The sequence below is a fragment of the Asparagus officinalis genome, chromosome 8 (assembly GCF_001876935.1).
Source record: "Asparagus officinalis chromosome 8, Aspof.V1, whole genome shotgun sequence".
NCBI classification, from domain to species: Eukaryota; Viridiplantae; Streptophyta; class Magnoliopsida; order Asparagales; family Asparagaceae; genus Asparagus; species Asparagus officinalis.
In genome coordinates this window covers 82,458,463-82,472,732 of record NC_033801.1, presented here as the reverse complement: position 1 = coordinate 82,472,732, position 14,270 = coordinate 82,458,463, and the positions used below count along the sequence as shown (strand labels likewise).

The window sequence follows — 14,270 nt, the reverse complement described above, 5'->3', positions numbered from 1 at the left end:
TCATTTCGGTCGACCGCCGATTATTTCGGTCGACCGCGACATTATTTCGGTCGACCGCCGATTATTTCGGTCGACCGCGACAAGTTTTCGGTCGACCGCCGATTATTTCGGTCGACCGCGACATTATTTCGGTCGACCGCCGATTATTTCGGTCGACCGCGACATTATTTCGGTCGACCGCCGATTATTTCGGTCGACCGCGACATTATTTCGGTCGACCGCCGATTATTTCGGTCGACCGCGACATTATTTCGGTCGACCGCCAGGTTAGTATCAGAGATCGGTCGACCGACTCGGTCGACCGACGCACTGTCTGTGACATTTTCCCTGTTCTGTGTATTTTTGAGTGTTCTGTTCAGGTTTGGGAGTTTAACTAGACTAACTGACATTGGTATTTAGTCTTGCTATGTACCCAGGCACAATAGATGACCTGAGGGCATCAATTGTGGATATATACACTGATATGATTATGAATTGACATAAGTAGTTTTCACTATATACCACAGCAATATTTTTTACAGTTTCTATGTCCTCGTGTTGGACTATGATTTATAGAAGTCCTTGAGATTTGGACTGTGAGTTATGAAAGTCCTCGTGTTGGACTATGATTTATAGAAGTCCTTGAGATTTGACTGTGAGTTATGAAAGTCCTCGTGTTGGACTATGATTTATAGAAGTCCTTGAGATTGGACTGTGAGTTATGAAAGTCCTCGTGTTGGACTGTGATTTATAGAAGTCCTCGTGTTGGACTGTGATTTATAGAAGTCCTCGTGTTGGACTATAAATTCATTCCAGACCTCGTGTTGGACTGTGAGTTATGAAAGTCCTCGTGTTGGACTGTGATTTATAGAAGTCCTCGTGTTGGACTATAAATTCATTCCAGACCTCGTGTTGGACATTTGACACCTATTTCATGAGTTTGGAAACTACGACATGATGTTGATAAGGCACTTATGTAAATAATAACATGTCTTCCATGTTAGCTTTGGTATGCCACTATATAATGTTCTGAGATTTGCTGTATTTCTTTTATTATTGTTTCTGTACTAGAACCTCGGGTTTGGTGTTTAGAGATTTACAATTTGAGATACAAGGTATATACATGAGGGTTTCCTTGTTTGGATTATTTCGCTCGACGTACCTATGCTCGTGTTGTAAATTTCTAAATACTAAAACCCTCTTTAGTAAGATAAATGATTTTAGACAGTTGGTATCAGAGCTCTAGTTCCAGTATCCTTAGGATCATCCTGTGTCGAGTCGTGGAGGTAGGATAGAGTTTCCTAGGATTCATGTATAGAGTCCGTAAGGATTTCCTAGTATGAGTGAGGACGATATATGCGTATATCTCAAAAATTGAGAATTTTTTTTATGACAACTATTTAGTATAAACCTAAAGTATTTGTGCAAATACTATATGTAGTGAAAAATTGTATTGTGATACGCTATTTATAGAGGTCTATTTTGACTCATAACTCTTAATTTCTTATGATCAGAGGGATGGCAGGACGTAGGAGACCCCGCACTCGGAGGGCCCCTCAGGCAGAGCCCCAGCAGACCCCACCTGAGCCGCAGCAGGCTCCCCAGTACCTGGTAGATCTTATAGCTCCCCTAGTCGCTAGGATAGCAGCAATCGAGGAGCTTGTGGCGAATCACCTTACACCACCACCACCAGTAGCCGAAACCGCCATTTCTCAAGAAAATGAGACAGCTAAGTTTCAGAAGGGCGAGGAAGGGAGTGCTAAGAGAGGGCACGCCGGAGACAAGGGCAAGAACAAGAGACCCTTGATTGGATCCCAACAGCATCAGGAGAGCCCTCATAAGAAAGGATCTCAACAGGAATAGAGAGCAAGTCAACAGCAAAAGTTTCGGGGATCTTGTTTTAACTGTCGCAAGGTCGGACACAAGGCATTAGAGTGCCGCAGTGCACTAGCAAGAACTCAGAAGGGGTATGGTCCAATTCTGCAGCAGCAGAAGACTGAAGGACAGGTTCTAGCAGTTCAGGAGGTTTTCCAGGGGCAGATTGTCCCATATCCTCCAGCACCAGTGATAGAGCAGTCTTTAGCCACCGGCAGAGTATATGCAGTAGTTCCACATGATCATGGGGCTAATGGAGCAGTTTTGGAGGGTACGTTCTTTGTGAATTCTTTTCCCACTCGTATTCTTTTCGATTCGGGATCTTCACATTCCTTCATATCGCATGCATTTATGGCTAGACTCCAGCTTGTAGCTCAGCCACTAGACACCCCTTATCTATTTCCACCCCCTTTAGGTGAGGTATCGCTTCTGGAGAGCGTTTGTAGGAGGTGTACTGTCAGTCTAGACGAGTCAGAGTTTATAGTCGATTTGATAGTGTTGCGTATGTCCGAGTTCGGTGTCAGTCTTAGTATGGATTGGTTATCTTTCTACCATGTTAGCATTGACTGCTTTGCGAAGACAGTCAAGTTGTGAGCATCTAACGGGTCCGAGAGCGGAGTCATTTCTGGCGTACATCGAGGAGGTGATGCGACGGGATCAGGGAGCTGAGTTATTGGAGACTAGAGTTGTCTCAGAGTATCAGGATGTCTTTCAGGACATACCTGGATTACCTCCAGTGAGAGAGGTGGAGTTCTGCATCGAGTTGCAGCCTGGCACAGCCCCGATATCCCGCACACCCTATCGTATAGTACCAGCTGAGATGAGGGAACTTCAGACCCAGTTGGACGAGTTGTTAGCTCAGGGCTTTATTCGCCGGAGTCATTCTCCGTGGGGCGCGCCGGTCCTCTTCGTGAAGAAGAAGGACGGTAGTATGAGATTATGCATAGATTATAGAGAGTTGAACAAGGTCACTATCCGGAATAGGTACCCATTACCTAGGATTGATGACTTGTTTGACCAGTTGCAGGGTGCGCAGTGTTTCTCGAAGATTGATCTTCGTTCTGGCTATCATCAGTTGCGAGTTAGGGAGATTGATATTCCCAAAACCGCCTTTCTTACTCGATATGGTTCTTTCGAGTTCTTGGTCATGCCATTTGGGTTGACCAATGCACCCGCGATATTCATGGACTTGACGAACCGGGTTTTTCGTCCCTTCTTAGATCAGTTCGTGATCGTTTTCATCGACGATATTCTCATTTACTCGAGATCGGAGGTGGATCATTAGGAGCATCTACGGATAGCATTGAGGACTATGCAGGAGCATCAGCTGTAGGCCAAGTTCAGCAAGTATGAGTTTTGGCTTTCAGAAGTCAGATTTCTTGGCCATGTTATCAGTCGAGAGGGTAGTAGCCTACATCTCACAGTAGTTGAGGGTGCATGAGCAGAACTACCCCACTCATGACTTGGAGTTAGCAGCAGTGGTGTTCGCACTGAAGTCATGGAGGCACTACTTGTATGGAGTGCAGCTTGAGTTATTCACAGACCATCAGAGTCTGAAGTACCTCTTTTCTCAGAAGGAACTCAATCAGAGGCAGAAGAGGTGGATTGAGTTTATCAAAGACTACGAGTTCGCGATTCAGTATCATCCAGGGAAGGCGAACGTCGTAGCAGATGCCTTGAGTAGGAAGCGTCGGCATCGGGTTGCGGCTTTGAGGTGTTCTTTGTACAGAGACCTTATCACTCTTAGCCAGTTTGATTTTAGACCCCAGATTGGAGGAACCAGTGCATTCTTGGGAGCTATGTCAGTGCAGCCATCTTGGAGTGGTAGGGTAGTCAGAGCTCAGTTGGGTGACTCTTGGATTCAAATCCGAAAGGAGGAGATTTCCAAGGAGCCTAAGACTGATTGGACCATTGGAGAGGATGGAGGTCTACAGATGAAGGGTAGATTGGTTATGCCAGATAGTGCAAAGCTGAAGAGGGAGTTATTTTACGAGGCACACCGTACTCGGTATACAGTACATCCAGGGACTACCAAGATGTACAAGGACCTGAAGAGGCGATTTTGGTGGAGTGGTATGCGGAGAGAGATTGCAGATTTTGTGGCTAGATGTTTTACCTGTCAGCAGGTGAAGGCAGAGCATCAGAGACCAGCGGGGACACTTCAGCCTTTACCCATTCCAGAGTGGAAGTGGGCAGACATCTCTATGGATTTTACTATGGGGTTGCCGAAGTCGAAGAAGGGGAATGATTCAGTTTGGGTAATAGTGGACCGATTGACGAAGTCAGCCCATTTCATTCCGGTGAGGACCACTTATACAGCTGAGACTTATGCGAGAATCTTCATTCGGGAGATAGTTCGACTTCACAGAGTACCGGACACGATCGTGTCGGATCGAGGATCGGTGTTCACTTCACATTTTTGGAGGAGTTTCCAGGACTCATTTGGCAGCACACTATCTTATAGCAGTGTATTCCACCCCCAGACGGATGGCCAGACGAAGAGGGTGAATCAGGTGTTGGAGGACATGTTGCGGGCATGTGTCATTGACTTCCAAGGCAGTTGGGAGGATCATATTCCACTGGTAGAGTTCGCTTATAACAATAGTTATCAAGCGACGATCGGTATGGCCCCGTATGAAGCATTGTATGGGAGACCTTGTAGATCACCGATATGTTGGGCCGAGCCGGAGGATAGGTTGATGCTTGGGCCCGAGCTAGTGAGGCAGACCATTGAGAAGGTAGCTTTGATCAAGGAGCGGATTTTAGCCGCTCAGAGTCGGCAGAAGAGCTATGCAGATAAGAGGCGAAGACCTCTAGAGTTTCAGGTTGGAGATTTGGTTATGCTTAAGGTATCGCCTATGAAAGGCGTACAACGATTCGGTAGGCGAGGGAAGCTTGCGCCGAGATATATTGGACCATTTCAGATTTTAGAGTGCATTGGAGCTGTGTCATACAGACTAGATCTTCCAACATCGATGTCTAGTATACACAATGTATTTCATTTTTCTATGCTCAAGAAATACTTGCATGATGAGGAGCAACAGAGAGTATTGGATGCACCAGAGACTGAGCTTCAGGAGAATTTTACTACTGTCGAGCTTCCTGTTCGTATTCTTGCCAGAGAGAACAAGAGACTCAGGAATAAAGTGATTCCCTTAGTGAAAGTTCAGTGGAACCGAGGAGGCATTGAGGAGATTTCTTGGGAGCGCGAAGAGGACATGCGTGACGACTACCCATACTTGGTTGAGCAGGTAAATTAATTCTTATTATGTTATATATGTTACTTTATGTTATATTTTTGGTTATGTTTATATTTAACACTAAGATGGGAATATGCACGCTTAATTCTTAATCTCTTGGAACACATGGTATATATATGGGGGGTTCCTTGTTTGGATATTTCGCCCGATGTACTAGTTCCACTAGATTAGGATTTAAACGAGAATATTATCATTTTAGATCGTTAAGTGTAAATATCTCTATACATTATCTAGTAGTTCATATTTTGAGATTCGTATAATTTCCGAATTTCGAGGACGAAATTCTTTCAAGGGGGGAAGAATGTAAAGCCCCGAAAATTTTATAATAAATATATATGTGAATTATTAATAGTGGATAATTCTCTTATGAGGAATAATCATGTATATATATATATCAGATGTATATATTTATCAGTGTTTGGGAACCTAGCAGGTGTATACAAGTGAGAGAAATCGAGCGGTATAAGATCATCATGTGAAAAGCCTAACTGGGAACCTAGCAGGTGTATACAAGTGAGAGAAATCGAGCGGTATAAGATCATCATGTGAAAAGCCTAATAGAAGCATTTTTGTGCTGAGCGGTCGACCGACGCGGTCGACTATGGCGGTCGACCGATCAGCACACAGAGAGTTTCAGGTTCTGTTTTTCTTTGCGGTTTCTGTTTCGGGTCTTTTGGTTTCGGGTCGGGTTAAAGAGTTAGTATATATACCAACTCAACCCAGGAGAGCCTCTCTTCAGCTCTAACGTAAAACCCTAGCCCCCAACTCTCAAATCTCAAAACCCTAGCCGCCTCTGATCTTTGAGGAGTTTGGAGGAGTTCCAGGGGATTTCAGTAGATTGGATCTCAGGAGAATCATCTCCAAAACGTTCGTCAACACCCAAGGCGAGTATCATCTCGCCCAATCCCTCACCCCTGTTTTCCATGATCTTTATTTTGGATTTTTTTTGTTTTGGATGAGCCAAAATAGTATTTTTGCTAAGAAACGACTTCTCTATGGTATATTAATATGAATCAGATGTTTTAGTTTATAAAAAACTCACCCAATACCTGTTTGATGACGATCTAGATCTGAAATTTTGCCTAAACAAGAACTAAATCATTTTTACTGTCATTTAAACGATTTGGAAATTGTTTCTCACGTTTTTATAATACTGGAAGTGTAGATTTCAAGCCTGAGATTTGTTGTTTATGTTCAGTATGATTTTAAAACCTTAGAACTCTTGTTATCGTAGAGATTTGCAAAATTTTCGTTTCAGGTTTCGAGCTGACAGAAACCCAGATTTGGGTTTCTGTCCGCTCGGCGACCGCGACATTATTTCGGTCGACCGCCGATTATTTCGGTCGACCGCGACATTATTTCGGTCGACCGCCGATTATTTCGGTCGACCGCGACATTATTTCGGTCGACCGCCAGGTTAGTATCAGAGATCGGTCGACCGACTCGGTCGACCGACGCACTGTCTGTGACATTTTTCCTATTCTGTGTATTTTTGAGTGTTCTGTTCAGGTTTGGGAGTTTAACTAGACTAACTGACATTGGTATTTAGTCTTGCTATGTACCCATGCACAATAGATGACCTGAGGGCATCAATTGTGGATATATACACTGATATGATTATGAATTGACATAAGTAGTTTTCACTATATACCACAGCGATATTTTTTACAGTTTCTAAGTCCTCGTGTTGGACTATGATTTATAGAAGTCCTTGAGATTTGGACTGTGAGTTATGAAAGTCTTCGTGTTAGACTATGATTTATAGAAGTCCTTGAGATTGGACTGTGAGTTATGAAAGTCCTCGTGTTGGACTATGATTTATAGAAGTCCTTGAGATTGGACTGTGAGTTATGAAAGTCCTCGTGTTGGACTGTGATTTATAGAAGTCCTCGTGTTGGACTGTGATTTATAGAAGTCCTCGTGTTGGACTATAAATTCATTCCAGACCTCGTGTTGGACATTTGACACCTATTTCATGAGTTTGGAAACTACGACATGATGTTGATATGGCACTTATGTAAATAATAACATGACTTTCATGTTAGCTTTGGTATGGCATTATATAATGTTCTGAGATTTGCTGTATTTCTTTTATTATTGTTTCTGTACTAGAACCTCGGGTTTGTTGTTTAGAGATTTACAATTTGAGATACAAGGTATATACATGAGGGTTTCCTTGTTTGGATTATTTCGCTCGACGTACCTATGCTCGTGTTGTAAATTTCTAAATACTAAAACCCTCTTTAGTAGGATCAATGATTTTAGATCTATTATACATATTATCTGTATTTTCTTATACAACGAGCCCTGTTCCCTTGGGGTTGGTTGTGATGTTACTCGCTAGCGCTTTGACGCTCGTTGTCCCTCCCCCTTTCAGGTCATGAGCTAGGAGCACGGAGAGCCGCAGGTTGATAGCGAACCACATTAGTGTTCAGCTTTACTTTCTAGCTATGTATTATTTTTCTTTGGGCTCCACTGTAGTGAGGTTAGACATTTGAGAGTCTTGTTCTAGTAGTTATAAAGGCTGTATGCCTTATTTCTTATCGTCAGACAGTTGTATTTGAGACTTGTTGAGTATTTAAGTTTATCTACTCAGATCTGGATTATGTATTTCTGTATTGTTGGATGATGAGATATTTATGTGACTATTATCATTTCATCAGTCTTCCTTGTATTATCTTTTACCTGTTTTGTACCTACACCAGTTGTTGATTCTACTAGATGGATGTTAATTGTGATGGTGAAACATGTTATTGCACGGTGTGGTGCATAGCAGGTTTGACATTCTTTGTTTCACCATGGACTGCAGCCTTGTGTGAACCCAGGGGCGTCACAGTTGGTATCAGAGCTCTAGTTCCAGTATCCTTAGGATCATCCATTGTCTAGATATTTTAGAGAAGAGAGGACCGCAGTCCAGGAAAGATAACCTATTAGAAATGAGGGGAACCCCCAGGTATTTGATTGGCAAAACTCCTTCAGTAAAGCCCAAAAGATTTGCTATAGAGGTTTTTACAGATAACTCTAGTCTCCCATAAAACACAGAACTTTTTTCAGGGTTTGCAACAAGTCCTGATATTGCACTAAACTCCTTAACACATTGTTGCAGCTTTTTCACATAATAAATTTCACCTTTTGCAAACAATAGGAGGTTATCTGCAAAAACAAGGTGAGTAATCTTGAGCTTGTTACATCCTGGGTGAAATTTGAAGAGCCTGTCATTCTTTAAGGAATTCAACATCCTAGAAAAGTATTCCATTCCCAGTATAAAGAGGTAAGGAGAGAGGGGGTCACCCTGTCTCAATCCACGTTTCCCTTTGAAGTACCCATGGAGGGAGCCATTAAGAGAGATTGAGTACTTTGGAGTAGAAATACATGTTTTAATCCAGTTTATCATGACCTCAGGGAAATTCAGCCCTTCTAGCATGTCAGTAAGAAAACTCTAGCTGATAGTGTCAAAAGCCTTATTAATATCAATATTGAGCATAACTCTTGGTGATATATGTTTCCTATTATAGCTTTTAAAAAGTTCATGCGCCAGAGATATATTGCTAGAAATCTGTCTGCCTTTGACAAAAGCACTTTGTGCTTCATCCACTAGGTAGCCCATAACTGATTTTATCCTGTTAGCTAGGACTTTAGAGATGAATTTGTATAGGCAATTACAGCAGGCAATTGGCCTGAAATCTGCAGGAGTTTTTGGGCATTGTACCTTAGGAACCAAGGTAATGGAAGTGGAATTGATAGTGAACAGTATCTTTCCATTTCTGAAGAAATCCCCTATAGATTTTAAAATATCTTCACCAATGATAGGCCAAGCTGTTTTGAAGAAAGAAGCACTGTATCCATCAGGCCCTGGTGCTTTGTTATCAGACATGGAGAAGATAGCCTCTTTAATTTCCTCTTTAGAAACAGGTTTAGATAAATCCCTGACTTGAGTTTCAGTCAGACAAGGCCCAGTTTTGATAATGTTCCTGTCAGGGGGAGAAGTAGCAACAGAAGTGCCCAACAGGCTAGTAAAAAAAGAAATAAGCTCATTAACAATCTCCCCCCATCAGTAATCCTGTCCCCTCTACTGTTATAAAGAACACCCACATTATTATTATGTCTGTTCTAATTGATAGCAGCATGAAAAAAACTTGTGCTTCTGTCACCATGCACACTCCAAGCTATTCTTGCTTTTTGCTGAGAGAATGATACTTCACAGTCCAACAATTTGTTGTAAGAAGAAAGGTTTTCTTTTTCTCTCCTGATGAGTATAGTGTCTAGAGGGTTATTTTGAAGTTTTTCCTGAGTATCTTCCAAAACTAGCTTTGCTCTTTGAACCTGTTCACTAATATTGTAGAAATGTCTCTTGTTTAGCACTTTCAAGGCTTCTTTTAGCATTTTGAGTTTGGTATTAGAAACAGTAGGCAGATAATCAGCATGTTTGGTCCACATCTTGAAGAATTTAAATGATTTTTTCCCTTGCAAACAATCCTCATAGATAGAAATCAGGCCTGGGGAATGGTCTGAAAAATGAGGTAACAAATATTCTGCATAACTTGAATTATAAGCAGTAATCCATTGATCATTCACTAGAGCTCTGTCTAGCCTACTCCACACTCTTGCTTCTGCCTCTTGCTTATTATTCCAGGTATAAAAGAAGCCTAGAGTTTTCATATGGTTTAGGTGACAGTCTTTAATGCAATTGTTGAAGTCCCTAGTATCTGAGTCAGACAAGACTGCACCACCAAGCTTATCATCTTTATCAATCATTGCATTAAAGTCCCCACAGATGAGCCAGGGAACATTTCCTATTATTTCCTGAATTTGAATTAAATCTGCCCATAATTCTTTTCTGCCCTCCGTTTGATTGAAACCATATACAGATGAGATGACACAATCCAGCCTCCCATCAAGAGATTTAATTGCACAAGTAATTTGCTGGTCTGAATCATCTTTATCAATCATTACATTAAAGTCCCCACAGATGAGCCAGGGAACATTTCCTATTATTTCCTGAATTTGAATTAAATCTGCCCATAATTCTTTTCTGCCCTCCGTTTGATTGAAACCATATACAGATGAGATGACACAATCTAGCCTCCCATCAAGATATTTAATTGCACAAGTAATTTGCTGGTCTGAGATATTTACAACCTGAGTATCCAGAATTCTATGATCCCACAGAATAAGAATCCTAGCTTTAGAGGAGTTTCTAACATTTGACAACCATTTCCAGTCATTTGCAATCCTCTTGGCAGAATTTGATAATTTTGATTCTTTTATTTTGGTTTCCAGGAGAGCTATGAAAGAAATATGATATTGCAACAATTTTTTTTAACCAAGAGCCGTTTAGAGGATTTATTCAACCCCCTAATGTTCCAAAAAGACAAATTCATCTAGAATAGTCCCCCTTACCAATAACAGAGGGATCAATATCTGAGCAACTGGAAAATAATGGAGATGCATTTCTTTTAACTCTAGACCCTTGAACAAGTATCCAAGAATTATCAACATTTTTTCCAGAACCAATTATTTGCTTTGAACTAGTTTCAGATTGCTGTGCACATTCTTCAACATGCACAGCCTGCAGTAAACCCGACTTGCTGCTTATTTGTTGTATATCAACTCCATTTCCTAAAACATGCACCACATGAGCTTGTTGCATATAGTTAGGCTCCTTTTCAGTCAGTTTTGCACCAGACTATACAATACTGCTACTATGATCATTCAGGTTCTCATCATGCACAACATGCACAGAAAACCTTTCAGGCTGGAAATCATTGATACTGTTACCATTATTTCCAGAATATTGGATAATCTCTTTTCCTTTATCAACAGCCTTTATTTGAGCAATATCATGCTCATCAAGTGGGTTCAAGTTGTTCTCAGGTTTATTTTCATTGATAACAACTTTGCTTTTAGGCACCCATCTTTGTATTCCAATTTACCTCTTGCAATAGTTAGTTTCATGTCCCACTTGTTTAAAAAAGTCACATCATCTAGGTTTTAATTCATAGATCACCTTCTGAATAATATTTTTCCCCTTTGGTCCCTGAATGGAGATATGATCTGGAAGAGGAGATGGCATACTAACCTCAACAAGGACTCTAGCATATTCTAGCCTCTGCCTGCTTGCAGTTAGCTTATCAGTGGCAATAGGTTTGCCAATAAGACTAGCTATTTTACTAATACATTTAGCATTCCACAGGTTTAATCTCAGACCTGGTAACTGAATCCACATTGGATATAAGCAGTCATTTCTTTTACCTATCTCTTCATCAATCGACCAGGGTTTAAGAAGAAGTGGTCTAGATCCAAAGAACCAAGGTCCACTTTCCAGAATAATCATCATATCTTCTTTGCTTTTGAATTTGTATAAAAATAGCCCTAGTTTAAGAATACAGATCTTAGGCAAAGCCAAATGTGACCAAACTTTTTGAACAAAAGCTTCCATAGCTTTAAACTTGATATTTATCCCCAGTACTTGACCAATAAGTGCAGAATCCCAAATAGATGCATCTTCATACCATTCATCCTCCTCAAAAATCACTGTATCTTTTTCATTAGGGGGTAAAAAATTCAAATCTAGGCCACAACCAAGCTTTCTATTGTCAGAAAAGAAACTAACCCAGCTTTTCTTGGCATTGCTATTAGCAGGGACTGAATTTTTGAAGACTTTTCCAGACTCCAAGGGTGGAAAATCCATAAAAACTCTGTTAGTATTATCATTCTTTGATTCATTTTGTCCATCTGAAGAGACTTCACCAGGTATTTTCTCAACAGAAACTAAAGGAATCGTAACTTTTTCTGAATCCGATACTGAATTCAAGAGATTAGAGTCCAAGATTCTTGGAGATTTAGCAGAAAGATGTTGAGATAAAAGGAACTCCTCAGAATCATTTGCATCAGCCCAAGAAAAACTACCAGATCTATGAGATTCAGAGGGCAGAGACTTATAGAGCAATTTCTTTTTTCCCATCAAGAATCATGGTGGGGGCACACGTTAGCAACGCAAGAATCGCCCGCTAACATGCACCGTAAAAGAACCGCCAAAATTTAACACATCCTGCAAACTGTTTAGCTTAGATATTTCAAGACCTAAAAGAAAGTCATATTTGTACAATAAGAAATAATACTTACTTGCAACAAACTTCCGTTTGGTTTTTTGTGTCAATGCCAAGATTGTAATACAAACAACAACTTGATCTCATGGTAAATATTTTATCTTTTCCTATTAGGGGTGATTGGAATGCTGCAATTGTTTATACAGAATTTTTATGAAAGTAATGCTGCAATTGTAAATAAACCATTTGCAGGAAATTAATGTTGCAGTTGTAAATACAACATTTGCAGGGAAGTAACACTAAAGCAGTCGTTTGGATATTTATATCCATTGTTTGGATATTCATACTTTTATTGTAGGAAATCTATTTTCAAACTTGCTACAGAAAGATTTATAGATTATTTCTGTAAGATACAAGTCTATTATCATTTTCTGGAAAGAAATTTGACTGTAATATTTGTTACCCTTCTATTTTCTGCCAACTAAACAACCACTTAGTTCATTATAATATATTTAAGATCTATAATATATTTAGGATCATTTACTTCAACATCAAGTGTCTTACACGCTGCAAATAAAGATTTATATATCATCAACACTACAGGAAAACTCTCTTGCTACTCATGTAGGTAATAAAAATCTCTTTTATATTTTCCATGAGTTTTTAGACTGCCATGGCATTGTATCTAACTCTAGTCACTAATGGAATTTCTCAGGAGTACTTTAAAAACTAATGAAATTTATATAGGCCTTTTTCCCTGCTAACGACAAGGTTCCTTGCATCGGCAAATGTTGCGGCTGATGCAGTGACCATGCCCGCCGTAGTAATGGTGCTTGCAGTACTTGGCACACGCCGGTGTCTTGCATTGCGGACTTTCAATCTCCCACGTATATATATATATATATATATATATATATTACACTAGTATAGTGCACGTTGCACGTTGTTGGATTAATTTTATGCTTATCTTTTTTTTATAATAAGTTTGGTGTTAGATGTAATTTGAGGATTTTTTTCCATCTTTTTATCATTAAAATCCTAGAGTAAATATAATCTTTTATGAGGTTTATTTATGACATTTCAATGTCCTTTCTGCTAATTTTATGGCAAATCTGTAAAATTATGAAGTTTCAAGGTTGTTCTACAAATTTAAAGGTTCACTCTATAATTTTTTTTAAATTTTAGTTTTATGAAACCTGATCTTTCCAATAAAACTTATGGAATACTTGAAAGACATTGTTCAATTTGTGAACCTAAAAGGCATAATTCTATTTGTTTTATAATTTAATGTAATGTCTACCATTTATAATTTAGCACATGCTGGGGTTTTTTATTCACAAATTCGTAATATAGTTATACCATTAGGTAGGATAAATAACATACCGACTATTAAAAAATAATTTAAATATTTTGTATTAATTAGAAAAAGTTTAAGTTCTATAACAACTAAGATCATACTCTATCAGAGCCAAAAAATTAACCAAAATCTATATAGTCCTCTGAAAAGACTTAATCAGAGATTCTTCGATTGTTAAGAACAAACATCATAACAAAAAGTTATGGGGCTTACAGTAATATGTGTCATTATTTTGCTCTAACAATATTTTTAAGTTAAACCTACAAATTTTAATCAAACAAAAGTTTTTGTGAAGGATGAATTTTGCAACTCAGTACATGATTTTTTAAGGAACCATCATGATGGGTATGACCAAAGTATATCCTCAGTTCAAACTTAATTTCCACAATAGCAGAGTGAATATTATTTGATATTAAAATTTTTAATCTTTTTTCTTCGGTACGCTGAAAAATATGGACTGCTATGTGCATATTATGCTAGTGCTAAATATTTTTCCATATACATAGTAAGTGCAAAACCCGAAAACCTCAAACTCATTTATATGAATACAGGGATCTATTCTCTATGATAAAGATATCACATTATTACTGAAAATTAAGAAAGAGAGAGAGTGTGGGAGATTAATTTGTTATTACGAGGTTACAAAAATTAAGTATGTTTAGTTTCTGCTAAAAATAAAGGGTTCTATTTAGGGAGTTCCTTATTGTTAGTGATTGAGACTAATGGATGAAATTAAGGAATAGGAGAGGT

At 39.4% G+C, this 14,270-nt stretch overlaps 1 protein-coding gene across 1 annotated transcript; it reads right to left on the bottom strand.

Moving 5' to 3' along the window:
* LOC109821445 lies at positions 8,554-12,078 on the bottom strand. The gene is made up of 5 exons (XM_020387630.1): positions 11,122-12,078; positions 10,812-10,938; positions 10,515-10,733; positions 9,325-10,399; positions 8,554-9,124 (listed from the first exon to the last, which is right to left on the bottom strand). Exons 1-5 carry the CDS (start codon positions 12,076-12,078, stop codon positions 8,554-8,556), a joined length of 2,949 nt encoding a protein of 982 aa, XP_020243219.1.